At 31.1% G+C, this 23639-nt stretch overlaps 1 protein-coding gene across 1 annotated transcript; it reads right to left on the bottom strand.

The window, feature by feature from the left end:
• Positions 1-5223: 5223 nt before the first annotated feature.
• Positions 5224-23380, bottom strand: LOC139485912 (uncharacterized). The gene is made up of 7 exons (XM_071270580.1): positions 22976-23380; positions 15399-15618; positions 13654-13760; positions 11726-11863; positions 10710-10787; positions 9908-10003; positions 5224-8023 (listed from the first exon to the last, which is right to left on the bottom strand). The coding sequence occupies exons 1-6, from the start codon at positions 23058-23060 to the stop codon at positions 9936-9938; spliced, it is 696 nt and encodes a 231-aa protein (XP_071126681.1). The 5' UTR covers positions 23061-23380; the 3' UTR covers positions 5224-8023; positions 9908-9935.
• Between the last annotated feature and the right edge of the window lie 259 nt (positions 23381-23639).

The following is a 23639-nucleotide window of genomic DNA, read 5'->3' as shown; positions in this document are numbered from 1 at the left end:
AATTTCCAAAATGAGCAATTCAGATTTATTATATTTCATCCTGTTGGAGAAATCTTACTTTGTAGTTTTCAACGGAAAATTATTTCTAAATTAATTTTTGAATCAAAAACTTTTTGTAATTTATATTTACTGTCTCGTTTATTGAAAATACATGAGGTAGTAATAAAAGGATTGCATTTTAAGATAGATGTATAACGTTTTGGAATCAAAAATTTCATTCATATATTATACCTATAATTTTTATTTCCTAATATCTTAATTATTCTAAAATAATAAATTCACAAACTCGATGCAATAATTTCTAAACGTTCGTCCTAGGTCGGCAAAAATAATGGTATAAAGAACTCCGTCCATGCTTTTGTATGTCCGTCTTTCAACAGTACCGAATGAGTTCGTTACGGCAATCTTCTGAAATTGACGCGAAAAAGAAACAAGCACTTCTAGTCTGGTATAGTCAAATACTCTGTAAGTTAACCAGTGCCATCTTTCATTTCTTTTTTATTTTCAATCATTTTGCTTATATGGGACAGAGGACAAAGACATACTTTCCTAACAAAAGCGGCGTGAAAGGTTATTTTAAACAATTTTCCATTCCGACGGATGGTGTTTCTGAAGGTTAATATTGTGCGGCAACATCGTAAGATCTGATACTGACACATGCATTTAATCTCTTGTATTACCGGATAATAAAGTAGGTGAATATAGTTGTCATTCTTGGAAATTTAAATGTAGGTTTCAAACGTCCAATTAATTGCGATTTTTTTTTTCAAATAGTGCGCCAGCAAGGAAAGTTTGTACTATGACGTCAGATGCAATGTTCTGAAGAAAGACAACTCTTTTCTTCAAAATGAACGAGAAAAAAACATGAAAATTACTTATAACTTTTTTGAAAGGTCGGTGACATACGCTTTTTATTGCTTTATTTTGAAGAGTACACATGGCACTTTCCTTCTTGAAATTATTATGAAGAAATCACTGGTAGATATTTTTTAATACTGGAAACGTTTTATTTTTGGCGGGAATGAAATAAATCATATTTTTAAAGATCAAAACAATACGAGTCTAAAACTCTTGAACCTGTATTTGATAGATACAAATCTACTGTTTAACGTGAAACAAGAATTATGCTTGTAGGCTTGATATAAAGTATTTTTTGGAGAGTTTATATAACAAGCACATATTATGTTAATATTCGGGAAAACACGAAACTGAGGTTGCTATAGCGACAAAACTAAGTCGGTGACCCCCGATTTTTTTCATCATATTTTGTTCCTCAAATCATGAAATACCTTCACACAAAATTTTAAGGAAAAATCACTGAACGTAAATTTTATGGTCATTTCGATAAGACATTTAGTTACTGTTACATGTAGGTCTAGTATACTGGAAGACGTCACTGTATGGGACTTTAAATTTTATTCTATTTTTAACCGATTTTTTAAAAAATTCAACCGAATTCATGTTTCCAATGGCTTATCAAGGTTGTTTGCTATAATTTAACACATGATTTTAAATAATGTTTGTCTCTTTTGATACCAATTGGTCTCTAAATACATGTCTTTAAAAATAATTCACATATGACAGCCTATTATTTCAACTTGGAATTATTTATGGAATTTGCATAATTTCTCGTACTTGAAATTTTTAATAAATTCCATGTTTATTCTTGTTATAATGTTCTGTGCGGCGCCCACCACTACCTATTACAAGACGACAGCACATTTTCAATAGAATGTACTGTGCCCCGCACAATACTATCTATACAAAATACATTGTATGGAAAATGATATGCACCACTCAAAACATTACAATACAGAACAAACATGGAATGTAATAAAAATTTCAAGCACAAGAAATTATGCAAATTCCATAATTAAAAATGATTCCAAGTTGAAATAATAGCCAGTTATATATAGATTGTACCTTAAGGAGGTAGACCTAGGTTAAGGGAAATAACTCTTAAAATCATCAGTACGTTTGTGTCAACCGATTTCATAAATATATTCTAAGCTTCTAGGTTACATTGATTATTTCCAATCTGTTTCAGGTAAATGCTTGAAAAACATTGATGAAACTTGACTTTAACAAACACATAACTGATTTAAAGAGTTATCTCCTAGAACCAAGGTCTACCACCTTAAAGGATTGTATACATTTGTCGTTGATTCATGTCCATCATATTTGTTTTCTGTAATTTGTAATTTTATAAACTAATAATTTAATTTTGGATTTAACGCTTCTTCTGTATGGCTGGCGTTGTTATGTTTATCAGCTCATAGACATAATGTTGTCATGTGCTTCGCGGGTTATTCAGTGTGCATCAAAGTTGCGATGTTATTTCTTCATAGACAGAAACAATATTACAGTCATTCCTTAATGAAGTTTATTTTTTCGTTTGAACTGTTTGATATTTTTTGTATGTCCGAATCTTTTATAACTAACTACAATGTATTTAGTAATAGTTTCTCTCATTGTTGAAGGCTATACGGTAACCTAAAATTATCTGCCTCTACGTCATTTGATATATTGGCAATAATACCATACAACAAAGTCATGCATTTATTTATGTATATATGTCGATACACGAATTGCTGTAGAAACACTTGTTCGGCCACTCGGCACCTAAAATCTCAGTTTATGTTCAGATTGAATGTTATCAGGTTGTGCATGCTCAATGGTAAAATTAAACGCTGTGTACAAGTACTTTTTGAATTTACTATTGAATATTGCATTGATTGTTCACTTGACTTTTAAATTATATCATGTTATATCGTAGCGTGCATATGTTATGCAGTGCATACGACTTAAATTTGCCATGACATATTTGTTCATATGTGTACATAAGTTTCAGTTTGTATTAATAAGAATAAGAATAAGAATATTTATTATTCCAGTCAAAGGCCCTTAAAGGGCAGCATAACATGTACACATAAAACAATACATCATGATTTGTAACAGAAAAACATTTTTATATAATAAAATGAAACATTAAAAAAAGTTGAGACAGATGTTATTAATATCTTCATACTATAAAAATCATATACATTTAATTCCAGGCAGGATCAGAACCATAAAATTATTACAATTATCATTGTTATTACATACATTAATTAACATTTCGTCTAACATCTAGACATGTAATAATATAGCTCCCTAAATATTTAAGTACAGACTTTTCATTAGTAAATAACCAAACAAATTTTGCCTCATTTGAAAGATGTATAAAATTAGGACAAATACAGTTTATCTCCTCGAAAAATATCTCCTTATCATTTTTGTATGCTGGACAACTACATGTAGTTATAAAATGTTTTTCATCTTCAACCAGATTTAGAGTACATTTCTTACAAAGCCTTTGATCTCTTTCTATATATAATGTTTTATACCTGTCTCGTTTTATTTTGAGATCATGTGCACTGCATGATTCTAATTTTACATATGGCACTTCTCAATTGAAGATTGTTTAAAGATAGATACATTTCTTTCGAAAAACAAGTTTTAAGTTTGAAATAAGTATCTAGTTTACTACTCTGTGTATCTGTTCTTTTTGTGTTCCAAAATTTTACAAAACTATTACAAAGTTTTTGATTAACTGACTTGATAAAAAAGTTGAGCTTCACCTCCAAGTTATGAATATTCAGCTTTTTAAAAATGAAATGTATGGATGAATACCAGCATTCAATATTATTATTAAACATGTTTTTGTTACACATATATATAGGTATCATACAGTAAACCATCTTTCATATTCTTTATTCTAAACCAATAATTTAGCATTGATAATACAACTGAAAAATATAAAGGGAATCTACCAAGCTCTCCTAGCACAGCTAGGTTAGAAGACTATTTGTTTACACCTAATATATACTTCATATATTTTAAATTGGATTTATCTAAAAAATCATTCATATAAATGTGCTGTAATGAATATTCACTTTCTTTCTGGCATTGATCGAGCAATGATACATAAACAAATAACAACAAATGGTTATACCATTTACGTCAGAAATTATATAATTTAGTATTTTTAAAATTGCGTAATACTTTATGCATGATGTCTTTCTTTAAACGAAGTTGATCTTTTCGAACGTAATTGATAATAAAGGACTTTACAAAAAGTAATTATATTTTATATTTATTCGAAATGGGTTTAACATGTCGACTTCCCAGTTGAAACACAGTTTCAGAATATTTGGAATTGTAATAAGTATTCAAAACATTTATTCATACATAGCCAAAAGTTAAAATTGTTGACTTTAACCTAAATCTTCAAGTTATACTCCCTAAATATACAAGTGTTATTCATTATAAAAATTGATTAACATTTTGAAAAAAGTATAAAGTATAGGCGTGCCTGGAGATTTTGCCAACTATTTTAAGAACTAATTAAAAGTTTGAATAAGTGCAGTACACATTGGGAGATTAGGCCGTCCGCATTTTAATGCGATTTTCTTAGCACATCCTACATGTAACCATGTATGATACTCGTATGCTACATGTATGTACCCTGATATAATCGAAGTGTGTACTTTTATATTTTATTTAAGATTTTAATTAACAAACAACGTGTTTTTATTTGTTTGACATAACATGACACAAATCAAAAGGGAAGAAATACAAGAGACACCAAACATATATTTAGCTCATAAATCGAATACCTCAAACTGACAACGTAATGGACGAAAAAAGAAAAATGGTCTACAGGAAACATATAAAACTAGATGCTGAGCAACACGGATCCAACATAAAGCCTCTCATGTGCTCTAAAAGGGTAACAGATCCAGACCTGCTCTTATCTACATGTACATACCACATGCAGAAAAAAATGTAACATATAATAAAATGTATCAAATTTCATTTTCTAAACCGCAACGTCTCTTCCTCAGTGCTCTTTCAAAAAATTAAATGGACAACCCTTAATTGCGAATATTTTACCACGACTGTGCCTTTATTCTCGATCGTTGGCACGATAATCATTGTTTTTTTTCTGAAATCACTTTTTAGCCCTATAAAACATACCTGTTTTCAGTAACGTTATCTTAAGGTCTTCTAACTGTGAAAACCTACCTACTGGATTAAATGTATTGTAAATTTGTTCTCGTAATTCATGAAATATATGCCACTGGACAATACTGGACAAAACAAACGACAACAATCAACTAATATGTCTTCACATTACAAGACATGAACACTTGTATGATTTCTTTCTCATAAACATAATGGTTGTTTATATTTATCTTTATTTTTAAAAACTATAATAATAACTTCATGATTACAAATAAATATTATTGCACGATAAAAGAAGCAGAAAAATTAACACAAATTAAAGAAGGTATATTTACAATGAGGGAAATTAAAAAATCAAGGTGCAGTCTTCATTTATTTATTTTTTGTAAGACAACAATTGACAACCTTATGCCATATACAGCCTCGATATCGTCAATAAACTACGCCATGCTTGATTTGAAAGACAGAGTAGCAAAGAAAACAACCATTGTTTCGGAGATGGCATCACAAGAATATTGTTACTGTACAAAGGAATTTAACAAGAATTTGATATTTTAAGAATCAAACTAGATCATAAGTTTATACATGACCATAACGTATAATAACAAAAATAATATTTGACCGTAGCAAAAGAATGACTTAATTCAAATGATATTTACACTGTTCTACAACTGTGAAGCTTAACACAAATGAATTAGAATATGAAGCCATGTTGGGGTCTATACAGATAAAAATGTAAGGGTTACGCGGAACCCAGTGTATCGACTACTTTATGAATCTAATAAATGTTTCAGGAACTTTAACTGCAGGTTGTATGTAATGTTACCTGGAAGAAAACTACGTACATAATCAAGTAACGAAAAATATTTTTACAACATTCACTTCTGGATACCATCTTCTGGTCATAAAAAGGCTTCTGTCCAAGTTTGGTAGAAATTCGGGATAGTTGAAGAAACTAATTTCAAAAAACTTTAACCACAGAGTGAATATTTGTGGACGCCGCCGACGATGGAATGTAGGATCGCTATATCTCGCTTCGACAAAAGTGAAGGCTCGAAAAAAGTATAAAGTGGGCGCACAATTACTATATTGGGATCACAATATATAATATTTTGTCTGCACAATATATTAGTGTGTGTGCACTTTATAATATATTATGCGCATTATAATAATTTGTTTTCCGTGTTGGTCTTCAACGTGGCTCTTTTTAAGACTAACTTAGCTATGAAATATAAACATAAGCACATAAAAGTGGCACATCTGATGCCCTTACATAAAAATAAATAAAGATTTAATAAAAAATATTGCATGATTACAACTTATCCATATTTCATACATAATTTTTTGTAGACATATGGCACACAAGAGTAGAGTGTTTAGAAATTCTATTATAAATTCGGTTGCCTTTCTATTATGATTGTCAGATATCCTACCGATGGTCGAAGGTTCTCTCCGGGCACCCTAGCTTCCTCGGCCTATAAAAACTGACTTCCAGCCATAAATTAGCGCACTAGTGTTGATTGAAAGAGGCGTTAAATACCAATCAATCAATCTTAGTTGACTATAACAAATTAATAGATAGATCAAAAATTAATTTAGACATGTTTTACTTAACATATAATTTTGAATTCACATGTAGTCTCTAACTTATATAAATTCTTTGATTGCTTAACGTCTAATTGCAAATATTGCATGCATTCTCAAGACGATAGTCTCTTACACAATACAATGAAAATCCCTATACAGATGAATTGATAGAAATCATTATACTATTAAAATTTCAAAAAGTATAAATATTTTTGAAACATCTATAATGGTTGAAAGGTGAGATACATATATACTGACCGACTTTAATAACGCAACACTAAATTATTCTTTTTAAATTTTTGAATGAATGTGTCACCGACGAAAGCAATAACTGCCTGTAACAAACGCCGAAATGATTGCCAGAAAGGTCAACCAATTCTGTTTAACATGTTTGGGGTTCTGTTTTACACCTTCTGATTTCTCCTTTGTTTTCCCACCTTTTACAATGGGTTTTGGCAATTATGCGGATGAAACTTTCGGGCTTCAAATGTTTTTCTTCAGCCGATTCATTGGCATTACATTTTATGGGAAACATTTATTGCATGGATCTGTGCTCAATGGCATTCGGCAATTTGATTAGCAGTTGATGTTGCGGCCGTAAACATGTCTCGCAAATGACGTTGCGTTATCAAATTCTATTGACGTTGCATTGTCACTACATGTTGATCTGGTCATTGATGGTCAGCAACAAATCCCGTCTACCTGTATCGTTGTCGGAAGAACAGTAAGATGAGTTTCTGAAGTAAAACTGTATGTTTGCAGCACGTTCACGGTTTTCTGTTTGCAGTATTCGTATGGGTAGATTTGGTCTTTTATTCCTCAGTCTTGTCAAGATGGAGATGAAACAATTTTAACTAATTTATGTATGGCCAAGGAAAGAAAGAATTGTTTTACGAAGCTATAACAACTGACAATCTTTTAAGGGTTCCAAATTTCGCTTAAAGAAATTCGTTCAGCTTCAAAAATCCGGTTAGTTCAATAACCACAGGTAAGTCAGATTTTGATTTTTTCTAAAGAGAGAGAAGCATGGTTAGCATGAATAGTAGTTGTATGAGAAATTAAACTGAATCAAACATGATTTTGTAAAAAAAAAATCAACAACATGAGTGTTGCGTTTTTAAGGTCAGTCAGTATACATGTAATTATATTTTGTTCTTCTCTAGAAAGATTTTCTAGACTCCCTGTAAAAAAAGACATTAAGCAATGATGAATTTTAGAAGAAAGTTAATCTCAACTGTTTGTACACGTACGTACTAGCAGAGATATATATACTCTACGTTTGTATTAAAACATGAGGTTACAGTTTCGTTTTCAATATGAACGATGTCGATGGAAAGAATACTGGTTAAGAAGAGATATTTCTGAAAATCTTTTCACCAATACACTTTATCCGATATGTCTTGTCTGAGAGATTGGCACCATTTGTAGCCTGAAATGAAAATTATGAAAACATAGGAAAAATTGTGTCACTGTATAAAAGTACATTTAACTTGTTTAAAGTTATAACAGCATTCACTTTAACTGGGCGGGCTTTGCCTCCTATTAATGTAAATATAGACCCCCCCCCCCCCATTTACCTGAGTAAAATTCAGCTGTTAGAATCGCTCCTTGGAAGTTGATTATTGATGACTCGTTTGAAAACATACCCAACCATGGTTGTCACGAACAAAACAGACCAACACAAAAAATATACTGTTATATAAGTTGCACACGATTTCTTTACATATGCAAAACTAAAATGATAAAATAAAACAAACAAAAAATGAATATATGTACTTATGACAGGATTTTGGGGAAAAAAAACTTGCAGAATGACAGTCAGCACAACATCAATAGCTGCAATATGTACTTCTAAACTGCATATGTATGTAAAACCCTAATATATTTTGTGTGTCTCATTTTAACTGCATACCATAAAGGAATTTCATTCGACTGTCATACACAGTTTTCGCCCAGTTGGAATAATTAATTTCTAAGCGAGGTCACAGCAAAGCATAATGAGTGATTATAAGTACAGTATAGGTACACCATATTTAAAAAAAATAGTTAAAGAGGGTTCGCAAAATGTGTACTGGTGTTGATATGATTAATCATAGACATGATGTTATAATTTATATCGCTTTATGTTGTAATTACAGTAAGATTCATATTGGTTGCTGAACAGAAGTTGGGTAAACCGCTTCGTGCAATGTACCGCTTCAGAACATATGTTGTATCGGCTGCTTCGTGAATTGTACCACAATAGAACAGATGGTGTATCCGCCGCTTCTTGCAATGTACGGCGCCAAAACATTATATGTTGTGTCGCTTGCTTCATTCAATGTTCCGCGTCAGAACATATTTGGTATCGGCTGCTTCGTGAATTGTACCACAACAGAACAGATGGTGTATCCGCCGCTTCTTGCAATGTACGGCGCCAAAACATATGTTGTATCGGCCGCTTCAGCAATGCACAAGGCAGCAAATTTGCTCCATCGGTCGCTTCGTACAATGTACAAGGCAGCACAGATGATATATCGGCCGCTCCGTTTAATTTGCAAGGCCAGAACAGATGTTATATTGACCGCTTCGTGCAATTAACAAGGCTAAAACAGTTGTTATTGTGGCTGCTTCGTGCAATGTACAAGGCCAAAACAGATTTTGCATCGGCCGCTTTGTGCAATGTACAAGGCTAGAACAGTTGTTGTTTCGGCTTCTTTGTTAAATGTACAAGGCCACAACAGATGTTGTATCGACCGCTTCGTGCGATTAACCACGACAGAACAGATTTATTATCGGCCACTTCATACAATATTCAAGGCCAGAACAAATGATCTATCGGCGGCTACGTGCAATTGACCACGTCAGAACATATATATTTTATCGACCGCTTGTGCATAGCGCCACGACAAAACATATGTTGTGTCTGCCGCTTGTAACAATGTACCACGAAAACATGCTGTCCGTTAAGTATATACAGAAGTATCTCACACAGATAAAACACAATTTATCAAGGATACTACATTTATAATTATGTATGCCAGACGATTATTTCGTTTAAAGAAGACTCATCAGTGACGCTCGAATCAAAACAGTCAATGGAATTGTCCTAATGAAATGTAAAGTTGAAGAGCATTAAAACCCGAAATTCTTTATAAGGTTCATATAATTAGAGTTTACGTTTTAATTGGACAGATAATAAATAAACATTGATGGTATTTTTATGTCATGTGTATATAATGCAGAATGCACTTGTAAACATTATATTCGTAAAGTAGCTTATACATGTTTCTGCATTTATATATGGAATGCTAATTAATGTATCAATACGTACCTATTGGTTATATCCATCGTGTTCATAGCTATCGAATATTAAAATTGAAAACCAGTCCTATAGCCACAAAGACAGTCGTCCAAGTTTTGTTGAAATCTGTCAAGTAAAAAAAGAGTTTAGCGTATATTAAAGATACAAAATTTAATGTAACTCCATATGATAGAGGACTTAATATTGTATGTTTACTTCGAGATTTTTCACCTTCCTTTTGATTTTCATTTATTTATTTATTGTATAAGTTATTATGGCTACTCCAAATCTAAACTAGTCCGTTAGATAGAGGTTAATTGAAAAAGTAAAGTTTGGGTTTTTCAAAGCAAAGCAACCAGTCTAGGCAATATTTGAATTGCAGTTACCATTCTTTGTCAATTATAATTGTATGTAGCACATATATATTCTAACGCCATGAACTTTTTACTTAATATGTATTTTTTCATCGTATTTTATTCATCAAACATGCCTCACTGCAACTATGAGATGAAGAGCAGCAATAAAAGCGCCGTTCCTGTTCTTTTTGTGTGTTTTTGTTGTTGTTGTACATGTTCTGATTTTGTATCATGGATGAATACCCCTTATCCTTTGTTTCTATTATGCAAATACATATTTTCATTAGATTGTAGCTTTTGAAATTTTGAGAATATACTATTAATGCATAGTTTGACGGATGCATGGAGAGGATTTTATCTATGTAATGTACTATACATAAAGTCTGGCATGTAGCGTAAGACAACGAAAGATAGCTATCAACACGTGACAATAGTGTTTTGATTAGTCTAATATAACCTTAACCCTTAAAACGTACCTATAGAATAAGCTTTACTTTTGCAAGAGCTGCCACACGCACATAATGGTGTACTGCTGGGCAAGGTATCCATTGTGCCTGTTAAGAAACATAGTAAAGTGATTTAAGGATATTCGCTTTTTGTCAGATATTCGGAATCCTCTGGTTTTATTCATGTAGTACCATGAAAATATGTACCCGCTTACCCATAATTTTCATTTCATAATTTTACAACGTATTTTTTTATTTTTATAATTCAATAATTCTATAAATTCTTGTTATTTTTCATATTTTTTTTAAAGAAAAAGGGTGCAAATGTTTATTGTATGAAAAGTCTAGAGAGAATTATTTTCCGCCAAATTTTCAATGTCTTATATCTCTAAAACAAGCATACAGGCCCTTTATTTTTTTCTAATTTTTTAGTTCTTTTATTTATAAAATATTAATTTATAACAGTCGTTTTAAAAGCTTGTTATTTTGAAACAGCGTAGCAAACAACCTTATTTGACAAAAAAGATGCACCATCCCCGCAATGCTGCACAAACAAGTATTTTGAAGAAAATGACTATTTATGTTTAATATGCTGTTATATTCTCTTGTACACATCCATATATATGTAATACTTTACAACAACATTAATAATCAGCAATGAAACGTTGAGCAAGGGGTCGAACTCTACATATACGATCTCATCGTAATTCCTTCAGAGGGGTGCCAACCTCCCCCCTTGTTTTTACTATACATGTACTTGCTTTTGAATAGGGACATATGATTGGAGCCCTCCTTTTTATCCTGGGCTAGAACCCCCTGTTTCCAAACAAAGTGTGTGTGATACCTATACGGGGAGGAGTATAACAAATCAAGAAAAATGATTAAACACGAGGATTCCACACAAAGTTCGAGACAGGTAAATTTTTGATATCGGGAAAGAAAAATAGTAGTCAGGAACATAGGGTTTTGCTTGCATTTGATGCAATCTTTACCCAAAAACCTGTTAAGCATCTATGATATTATTTTCATTAGGCTATATAACATACCTGGTTTTCTTAATGTACGAATTTTCGGTGTCTGTGCGGTCTGACAGAAAGTGCTACATATTGGAGCATCATCAGCTGGACTGTCACTATCCACGAACGCGAGCGTTCTTTCGTCCGGGTCTACGACATCATAAATATCTGTTCAAAGAAAAAAGTTACATATGCTAAATTGAAAGAGAGCTTAATTCCCGAAAATTTAATATAATATTCTGCCGAGCGCAGTGATGCAAAAGTGTTTAGAAGATTTTGTATACTACAAACTTCTATATAGCAAAATTATATATTTTTTTATCTTTGGGACGACCAAAAGGAGAGGGTTTTGTACGCCCTATTCGCCCCCTGGACCCAGCACTTGTAATTACGTGTATTTTGATTTATATATACATTTGTAAGCATATATTTTTTTATATATGCTTGAAGATTTATAAAGTAAAATCACAAAAATACTGAACTCCGAGGAAAGTTCAAAACAAAAGATCCTAATCAAAGCAAAATCAAAATCTTAAAAACATTAAACGACTGTCATATTCCTGACTCGGTACACGCATTTTCCTATGTAGAAAATGGTGGATTGAACCTGGTTTTATAGCTAGCTAATTATCTCACTTGTATGACAGTCGCATTAAATTCCATTAAATTGACAACGATGCGTGAAAACATATTTTTCGTCATCATTCGAAGGAATTTACATATCTAGAATTATATATTTAACTTCAATTTAAAGACGAGTCCGTTTTGAAATTAGATACATTAATCAAAACACACATTTGTTTCCATGTTTAATTTCTTTTAAATTCTAAATAATTTTACCCCTAGTCGACATATTTTTTTTAATTCGGGCGTGCATGTGTATGTACATGTTTTGTGAGTGAGTATGTCTGCCCCTAATAATACTTGTTGTCGATGATTGTGTATACTACAATATACAATATCAAATGACTGTATAATAACCAAGTTGAACGATAAATCTTACGGGGCGATGGATCATATTATGATACAGTACACTGCAAAATATAATATATAACCAGTCTAAAAGGGTACATCACCAAACATAACAATAAAATAAACAAGTGTTAGATATTTCGGATACCAGATATCCTTCATCAGTATGATCACAATGCAAAATGAATCATGTCAATCTATTTTAATTATAAAACTATCACAATCTTGAAATTTATTCAACAACAACAAAAAAAAAACAGTTCAAGCTAACATCAGAGACGCTTTAACATTTCAAAACACGACGCAAAGACTGAAAAGATATGCCAAAATAAAAATTAAAATTTGCGATATGAACTGGCACAACTCTAAAATTCTAAAGGTGACGACAGTTACGACGTTACAACAAATGCGTGGAAAAAACAGTTCCAAAAAACAGTCCTGACCGATCTCAATTGGTATAATATTTAGAATTTAACAACGGTAGAGCAATTGCAACAGAGACTGCGTATTTAAACACCACAAAATAAATAGCAGTTTAATAATGATTAGAAAAATAATTAAAATTCCATTTACTTAGGTAAAATAATTGAACATGGCTGCGTACTTGTACATCCATTCCAAATGAATAGAACCTGTATTTTGAACTGGTATAATTAAAAAAAATTCCTTAAAACAGTAAGTACAGTACGGAAGCCGGAGTTACTGGAAACAAGTGATGGCAGAAAAAATGAGTAATGGCAGGCAAATGAGTGACTTATTCTATGTTTTTTAATAATTGCCTTCTGGGTAAACTGTCCTTATATTCATTATTCAAAACATTTCCCGAGCAAGTATTTGGCCCTTTACCAACCTTCGTTGTGGTCTATGATTGTGACGGTAAGGTTTTTGAGATCAATTTGAACTTGCCTAGGTGTATCTGCGCTCAACTCACTTTCAAAACTTTTGAATTGTTTCGGTGTTGTCTAATTTGAAATAAAGTTACATACCTGACAAAAGGTAAAAGTAATATAAATCTGGGGTCACTTTTGTAAATTTCATACATAGATACAGCCTGTAGTTTGTGCCAATTCCAATGGAAAAGGTTGAGTCACTTCTGAAATATATATCCAGGAAGTTCGCTACTGAGTTTCAAAATAAATAGCTTTTCATAAAACTAGTATATACATGTATTGATAGTGGATAGTGAATCAAAAAAGCAAAAAATATATAGGGGTCAATGTGCTATTTTTCGAGATTTTAGCCATTGAAATTTGGGAAAATGTTATGTCTTGTCTGCCCCACCATTGTTTTACTCGTATTAGTCTTTTTTGTCAGCTATTGTTCCTAGACACAGATAACAACGAGAAAACCTTGTATAAATGACTGAGCTATGTTTGGTGTTAAGTTGAGTAAAATGTCATGTATTCAGGAATTAATTTAAAATTCAACTTACATCTTAACAATCATAATTAATAGCACTGCATAAATGACAATGACTTTAATGAGCAAAGGTGGGGTTGAAAAAGTGCCACACCCTTACATAATAAACATATTCATAAAAATGACAAATAAAAGTGAGTTGAAAAAATAACTCACCAAAATATATATATACTACATGTAGTATATAAACAAATACAACGAATTTTGTCATTAATTGATGTTTAAAGATAATAATGTCCTCTATAATAGCGCTAAAAAGGGAGGGTAGTAGGAGGGAGTTCAGTTAAAACTCAAAAACGATCTTTTCTCCCTATCAAAACAAAGGCGAATGACCGCATGTCCGAGCACATGTAGAAATATGATCTTAATTACCATCTCAAGAACTGACCAATCATACAATATAATTAGATGATCATGCATTGACCATGCAGTCCTTGACCTCATGTTGATATAGTATAACTTAAACAAAGAAATGTCTCTTACATCAATATTATCGGAAATTCCAGTTACGAAGTCTTTTATTTACAACAAATGTTATTTTTAAATTGGCACTTTTATAAAGAAAACATACAGAATTTATCGTTGTTTATAATTAAAGAAATGCTCTGCATGAGTAAACTTTAAGTCTTAGCATGCCGAGAAAAAATTTCACATGATATTTTATTACATATTATACTTGAGATATATAAATTACATGTACCCATTATTTATACCTATTTACAAGCTTTAAAATTAATAGCTTTGTAACCTCAAGCTTACATAAAACACCAAGTAAATATTGAAGGTGCTTAAAACAAACAACGATATATGTTCATGGCTCAAACATGTTGTATGCATTGAAATGCAAGTTTAATTTCCTACAACTGTAAATTACAAGGGAGCCTTTGTTTTTGGCTCTTTTTTGCATAAAGCCGGATGTGACGTATTATCATTTGGTTGAATTACACCTTTAAATATATAGAAATTTCATTCACAAATGCATATAAAAGTCAATCTTTATATATAAATAGTACGATTGTTTACAATATTCTGAGTTATTTTTTTCAAAATTTAAGAAATGTAGAAATGCATGTAACGAATGACGAAAATACAGTAACAAATTAAAAAAAAAACACATTTTACAAATTAAGATATTACATGCTACAAATTAAAAAAAAATACATTTTACAAATTAAGAATTGTATGATTATGGCGGATAACATCCCATACCCTTCAACGTTCGGTAGCTGTCTTATTTACTTTACCTCTAAGAATTTTTAGTCATTCCATTTTTTACAGTTTAATTATTAAATAAATTATAGATATGTCTTACTTGAAAACCACAACCCCCTCAGTGCTAGAGATGTTTAAACTATTTATGCAAGTCCAATCGTCTAACGTTGTCCCCTGACCGCTTAAACGGATTACGGAATTCTGTAGCGTTGTAGTTGAGATGACGAGAGTTTTTGATTTATCCAAGTTGTCTGATACATCTGTGTAATTATATTCCCACGAGCTACCTCGCAGATCTTCAGGTAAAGTACAAGCGGCGTCTGAAAAAAAACAACCTTATAATAATAGAGTTCATTCCTCATAAAATTCTACGAATTTTGTACAACAGTAAATCACGCAATTGCAAAAAAATAAAACAGACAAGGAAAGGATGTGAACAAGAACAAATCGTAAATGCCAAGAAAGAGAGAAGGATGGAAGGTTGTTAATAAATTTCGTATTGTTTCGTTAAATTTCGGAATGATTTTTTTCCATAAGATTTCGATCCCATACACTTATGCTTAAAAAAAGTAGAGATTAATAATGTTTTGACTTTGAGCTTAACTCATCCTTATGTCAATGAGTGTGGCGAGTAAAACCCATAACTTGACACTAACCTGCTGTAGGGAATCAACTACATCAAGATGCAGTACGATTATCATCATGTTCGTGTACATATTCTAAGTTAGTTGCTGTATCGGAGGCTTATCCAGCCCTTTCTTCGAAGGGGATTTTCAACCCAGGATAATGGTGTTTTACAATCTAGAATAAATGGAGTTTTCACTATATGCCCCTATTCAAAAGCATTGATCATAAAAAGAAAGTAGGTTCCAAACCCCCGCCCGGAACCAATGGATCTGACACTGTCTTTTCGCTGATATCAAACAGACACCTTTTATTCATATTACCCGAATGTTCCATTCCCAGCGTTTTTTTTTTAAAGAACTCATTTACATATATACACAAAATGTTTATTAAAAGTCAATTAAATCATTATAGATACATGTATGTGTTCGCCATACGTACGTTTCATCTACAAAAGTCTCAACAGTGTCGCTTGAATAAAAAAAAAGAATAAAAAAGGCAAAATAAAGTACATCGAGGATTCAAAATTCCGAAAGATATTGCCATATGCAGTTAAGAGAATCTGTTTCTAGGGTAGACACTCTTTTGTTTTTTCAAAACATAAAAAGTTTATGACAGTACAGTCACTGAAAAACAGAAAAAGAAAAAAAAACAGATAACAAACAACTACAGATCAGAATACCAGAAGTCTTCATAATCCAATGTAAAGCTTTTACTGATGCGTCCAGAATTAAAATTAAAAAAATTTGAAAATTCATATTCCGCGATGGAAATATTAAGTATTTATGATGCATGTGGTTTGATTGCGCAATTTTCAAAAATCAAAGCTTGTCCTATCAAAGTTGTAAAAAGTAAAAATACTGAACTTCAAGGAAAATTCTTATCGGAAAGTCCCTTATCAAATGGCAAGAACAAAGCCCAAACACATCAAACGAATGGATCCATTTTTGTAAACCTGTCATATTCCTGACTTGGTACAGGTGTTTCCTGATACAGAAAATGTGGATTAAAACTGGTTTTGAAACTAGATTAAACCTTTTAAAAGTTTCACTTGTTTCCATATATTCGTACACAACTATGATTTTACAGTTACTTTATGATATTATGTTATGTGTGTGTGCATTAATATTTTCTATTTTGTATTATTGAAGAGAATTCAAAGGTTGTTAACTGTTTTTATATTCAATTTCTTCATATATTATTGTTTGTTCTAGAATGTAGACTCCAGTCTATTGTAGAAGACTGCATGTTTATTGACCACTAGAAGTAACTTTCAGTTGCGTCGTTGGGTTCGCTCCACGTTCCTCAGACCTTTATATCAAACGACATGTTTTATTTGGGGTAAAAGTATGGATTGTAGTGTAAAAAAACCCACATTTCTTTTTAATATGTTTCTCGTGATTGAAGACATTCATTACTACATTAATAATTTTATAAATTCAGATTTCCATTTAGTATAAATCAAAATATAGGGATTTTGGTTATTTGCCAGAAATATTAATTTTTCATTTAAAAGGCGTATTCTATTTCAAATAGTATTGATATTAAACTCTGTTTTTTTGGTAACATTTTTATCATTTTGCATTCAAAATTCAACTGGGGAATTACATTATAAAAACTTTTGAATAATTTTACCGGTTTCGTGTTGTGCAAGTCTTTAATCTATGTTTCAACATCTAGACTTTTGTATAATTAACATTATTAGAAGTGAACATCTTAGATAACAAATTGAGGCTGAATGGTAGATATGCTATAGGGAGTGACTTCAAAATTATCAATGTATGACCATGGAAGTAATATATTATTACTTCCATGGTAATTACTTCCATGGTATGACAAACATATACATAAAATTATTTACCAAATATGTTTATTATAAAACAATCCAACCTGTGACAATACCATATATATTAACAGATTTGTACTGTTATTTGAAAATGAGGGTTTATTTAATTTAATTGCCTTGCAACAGGTCTCCCAGGGAAGTGTTGTAATAGTTGTTTTTAGTGTGGTCGAGATTGTCAAGTTAGCATTCACAAATCGTGAACACAAAACATTTACATCATGTCGAATGCCACACTTCGTCATACACAAGACGACGTGGAGGATTTTTATTTCAATGCCCCATTATGGGCATTATGTTTTCGATCAGTGGTTCCGTTCGTTCGTCCGTCCGTTTGTCCTTCTTTTCCGCATCAGGTTAGAGCTTTGGTCAAGGTATTTTTTGATGAAGTTGAAGTTCAATCTACTTGAATCTTACATGTAGTATACATGTTCCCTATGTTATGATCTTTCTACTTTTAATGCCAACTAGAGTTTTGACCCCAATTTCACGGTCCATGCACTAAACATAGAAATATGTAGTGCGATGGGGCATCCTTGTACTATGGACACATTCTTGTTTCAATTGTTTTAAAAGTTTCGCAAGAAATCTTAGCATAGTATATCAAAGAAAATTTAAGCGAGCACATTGTTTTTGCGTGGCACACATTTTATCAACTGGTATGTTTAGTTGTTAGTTTGTTTGTGTGTTTGTTTGGTTTCTTCCTCTACAATTAACAGACTGTTCAAGAAAGAGTTTTCAAAATTAAAATTAATACTTAAAAGACTGAGGCGCTTGACTGTTTTTAAAACTTTAAAAAAATTTGGTCCTCAATGCTCTTCAATTTCGTACTCTATTTGGCCTTTTTTACTTTTTTTATTTCAGCGTCACTGATGAGTTTTTATTTTAGACGAAACGTTCGTCTGGCATAAATACAAAATTTAATCCTGGTATCTATAATGAGTTTATTTCCTTTCACCGTTATAGGTCAAAGAACGGTCTTCAACACGGAGTATAGGCTCACACCGAACAGCAAGCTACAAAGGATAAAACGATTCAAACGGGAAAATCAACGGTATAATCTGTATATCTGAAGCACGGATACATGTAACTGAGCATACAGTTACTAGTATTAAAATGATTGGACATCAATTATTTTTTTTTAGAAAGAGTCACATGTACTTACCAAAATAAATAGATATACTAATTTAAGAATATTATGATATAAATCTTACTAATTACTAGTGCATTCTCGTTGCACATTCAGACAAACATTATATAATATAGGAATACATACCACTACAAAAGAAGTGTACTAATTTAAACTTAAACATAATAGTTCGACTTACAATTTGTTTTATTCGTTTTGTCACGTGTTTGCATACGACTAGTAAACAAACCACGGGAGTAACCTCGGTATATTCTTTGTATGGGTGTGACAATTTTGCCTCAAAGAACGTATCCATTTTAATATACCCTATAGTTATAAATTCAAGAACCGGAATGACCTATACGTATTTACAATATTCAAAATATGACTCATGATTATATAAGGGGAAACAAAGCACTAAATCTATATCATCACGCATATTTCATACATATACAGCTACCCTTAAGTTTTGTGAACTTATTTGAAAGGTGAACTTTTAAAATGAATATTGATTTACTTTGATATAACAATTAGCAATTAATGATGTAAGATCCTCATTAGTATATATATATATATATATCATATGAAATGTAGATCATATCCCAAAATAATATACAGTTATCAAACGTAAATGCGTTTTAATATAGAATGTTATTAAAAAATCAAGATTATTTTTTATATAAAATCTCGCAAATGTATGCCCCTTATTTTCTGGCATATACCCGTTAATATGAAGTAACCCCCTCCCCCTCCTCGCTAAAAATCTTTTTCTCTGATTCTTAAAACCCTTTTTCCCTAGTCTTTATTTATATTTTCCATTGATCTCTTTTTTATTATATTTTAGCCCCTCCCACTTTTTTCTACTTATCTGGTACAAATAGCTGTCAATAATTATCTGTTCACCTCTTAGTTACTTGTTTTTGTTGACTACATATAGCTATTTTGTTCTACTTTTTCAAGATTTATTTACTCATTTAACATAATGTTGACTGCTGTATCCATATTTTTACATGTTTACCTATTATGTCTTATTGTATTGTTCACACTTTGTTGTCATAAAATGGAATTTTATGCGACTGTCATACAAGTGAGAGGTTAAGTAAGCTAAAAAAACCCAGGTATAATCCACCATTTTCCAAAACAAAAAGTAGTGTTATTACTTCGTCATGACAGTTGTTTTTATTCGGTTGATGTGTTTGAGTTCTTAATTTTGTCGTTTGATATGGGACTTTCCGATTTAAATATTCCTTGGAGTTAAGTTTTTTTGTTATTTGTTCAATAGGTAGTATAGAGTTTTAAAACAAAATCAACATAAGGCATGGACTTTTCCCTTTTGTCTGCAAGTATTTGTTAAAAGTGTTTTTTATGTGTTCTAGTATTAAAACACAGTAACGTCTTATCAGAAATCTTTTGTCAATTGTAAAGAGGGAGTTACTCTCTCTGAATGCCTTAATTATTAGCTTGTGAGAAGTCAGTTTGTGGCTTATCCTTTCCAAAAACCGTATTTTCCAAGCTTCAGTTCAAATATTCCGCCGTTTAACAAACTTTACATTACCTTACTATTATTTTATTGTCCTGAATATGTGTGAAATATTTGCCACTGTGCAAAAATTAAACAACTAATATTTAAAAAAGAATGGTTATAATGATTACACGATTCATATCGAAATCATCTACATGACTTATTGTGATACAATCTGATAATTATGGTTCACTTTGAGATATATATAAATAATTGAAACTTCAAATAGTATTAATCAATTGGTGTTGGAAGAAAAATTGACCATACTTGCTACGATACATTTTTATTCTTTTCAAAAGTTAGCACACTTTAAAAAAAAAAAAACATTTACTAATAAACAAGGAACATTTTCAAGCTTTTATTGAATCAAAATTGAAAAACCCTCATTAATATAAAAATAATTTCTCAATTACATTTTTCTTCTTCCCTTTTTTCTATTCTATATAACTTTTGGCCTTTATTTTGCAGTTTTTAACCATTATTCTCCATTCTGTTCTGAACATGCATGTAATATTTGCCACTGGACGTTAACAAACCAACTATCAATTAATCTATTATGTAAACCACACCCATATTCTCATGAAGTAACATTTAGATTTTTATATTCTTTTGTCATATACAAATTTAAATACTGGAAATGCTTTATAAATGGTTAATTTTATCAACTTTATGGTACATATTAAATCTCTTAAGATTGAGACCAGATAATACAAATGATGTTAGAATATTGTCTTATATATATTTTAATATTTATACGTGTGAATTCATGGTTGTGTTTTTGTAATTTATTTGTATAGTTACCTACTGGTTATTGGTTATTATTTTGGTAGAATACCTATAGTTTTGGATTAAAATAAAATAAAAATACAACATTATCCGAGGAAAAAAGCAAACGTATTACTGATTTTTTTTGCACACACTTAATTAGACATATTGCGAGTAAGTAATTTAGTTAGGTTTCAAATAATTCAGTATTAAATGTATACTAGCACATGTCAATCATTTGCGGAATGTGTAGGTTTTTTTTTAATGAATAACTATCAATTTTGTTTGATAAAACTATTGTATCAATATACCAAATAAAGGTGTAGATTTTTTTAAAGATGAATAACTATCAATTTTGTTTAATAAAGCTATTGTATTAATGTACCAAATAGATAATCTATATGTTTCGGAGTTAAGTGTAACGTTTATTTTCGCTGAACTGGTAGACCTTTTTTGTTTAGACACATTCCCTGTTTTTATTCCCAAATTTTATTTCACACATTACACATACACATTTTATAGCTTTTCTCAGTTAACGTTCAAAATTACGACGAACCCGTCAGTTTTTCTGTCTGTGTGTTTGTAGCATTCGAATTCACAGCTTAGCTTATTTGTTTATAGTTCTCGTATCAAACTTTTTTCGTGAGATGTGAAGCGTTTGCAAATTTTGAACTAACAAATTGTTAATAATTAAACTCATCATAGATACCAGGGTAAACATTTTATATAAACGCCAGACGCGCGTTTCGTCTACAAAAGACTGATCAGTGACGCTCGAATAAAAAATGGTTAAAAACGCCAAATAAAGTACGAAGTTGAAGCGCACTGATGACATGTAACTTTGAAAATTGACTCGCAAAAATACGTATAAAAAGAACGCAAATTCATAATCTTGAAAAGATTAGAAAGACGACAATTGGACTCCTGGCTTTGTGACCCCGATCACACAGGTACCTGTCTCTGAAAAAAAAACCTACACACCTTAATGTCATGTTATATTAAGGTATATATGTATATGTTTATGTTTAGAGACCAAGTTATTGGATTATCATAGTCGATTGAATATTTAAAAAGAATCACAGAGTCATAACGGAAAAATGTGGTGAATAAAATTACAGTTGCAGTAAGGTGTTTGATTTGATTTATCGCTGTGTTGAATGCCCCAGTTGGGATGACGACTTTGGTATGACGAAAGGCAATACAAGCAATATGTATTACTTTGTCATGAATTTGATCTGTTTTTGTATCTTATGTCAGGAGAATATGTATTTATTTTATAAAATTTTAATATGAAAAACTTAAACCTTGATAATTATGACCTATTAGAAATAAGCAGATGTGGTATGACTGCAAATGTCATTATAAATCATTTATCTAATGAAGTGGATGCAAGATCTTTTGAGCAACCGTACGTCTTTCAACAATGAGAAAATCCTATACTGTATAGCTGGCTATTCAAGGGCAAGACATGAAAATATGAAACTACTCAATTAAGATTAACTATTTTACTACCTGAATTATTATTATAACAAAACTATTTACATTAAAACATTTTATGTCAAAATATTATCTAACGACAACATCCTAACTAAGTGAAGTATGTGTCGAGGTTAATATATATATATATATATAAATGTCAAAAATATGAAGTCAATGGTTCAATAGCTTAAGGTTTAATTTTAAATGAATCTTTTCAATATATAACGACTAAAAGTAAGAAAATAAAACAATCCTTAACTGTACTGAGATAATACTGATAAATATCACTTTAAGATGTGTAAATCAAAGTCTTACCTATTACGTTCATTCCGTTAAGCACAAAAATTGAAAGTAAAATAAAGTAAAATCCAGTAGAAATATGATCTTTTAGTATATCCATATTCGAGCTTTAAAATCCTTTAAACGATGTGTTATGAAAATAATCATAAAATGTTCATCCAAAACGTATACAGTATTATGTAAATCTCAAGTTCAATAGACATATTCAATACAGTCTACCTGTATATATATCGTTTACGGGCGGTTTGAGAAAATCAATCATGAATATATATTATACATACATTATTGCATTCATGCATTGAATAGAGTTTGACATATATGGTATAAAGTCCTGTTACCAATTGTCTTCCTTTTTACCTTTGAATGATCACTTTTTTTTAAAGTTTCTTTTTTGCTAATCACGATTGAGTAGAACAGTAATATAGGGGCACAGTTATATTAGTATGACAAATTACAGTAATCATAACAAGCAATGTACATAGTCAGAAGCTCTGAGAAGAAAGATTGTATCTTAAAACATATAATGAATACTTACATATAATACAAATATAATGAATACTTACATATAATACAAAATTGTTTTTTTTTTCAATGTTGTTATTTATTCAATGAGGTAGGCCATATAATGGTGTTGCTGTGCTATTACCTATTGTCTTCTTTGTGGACTTTGAATGATCAC

This window comes from Mytilus edulis, chromosome 8, assembly GCF_963676685.1.
Source record: "Mytilus edulis chromosome 8, xbMytEdul2.2, whole genome shotgun sequence".
In the NCBI taxonomy this organism is placed as follows: Eukaryota; Metazoa; Mollusca; class Bivalvia; order Mytilida; family Mytilidae; genus Mytilus; species Mytilus edulis.
Note: the sequence above shows the minus strand (reverse complement) of the source record. Positions and strands in the feature narration are given on the sequence as shown.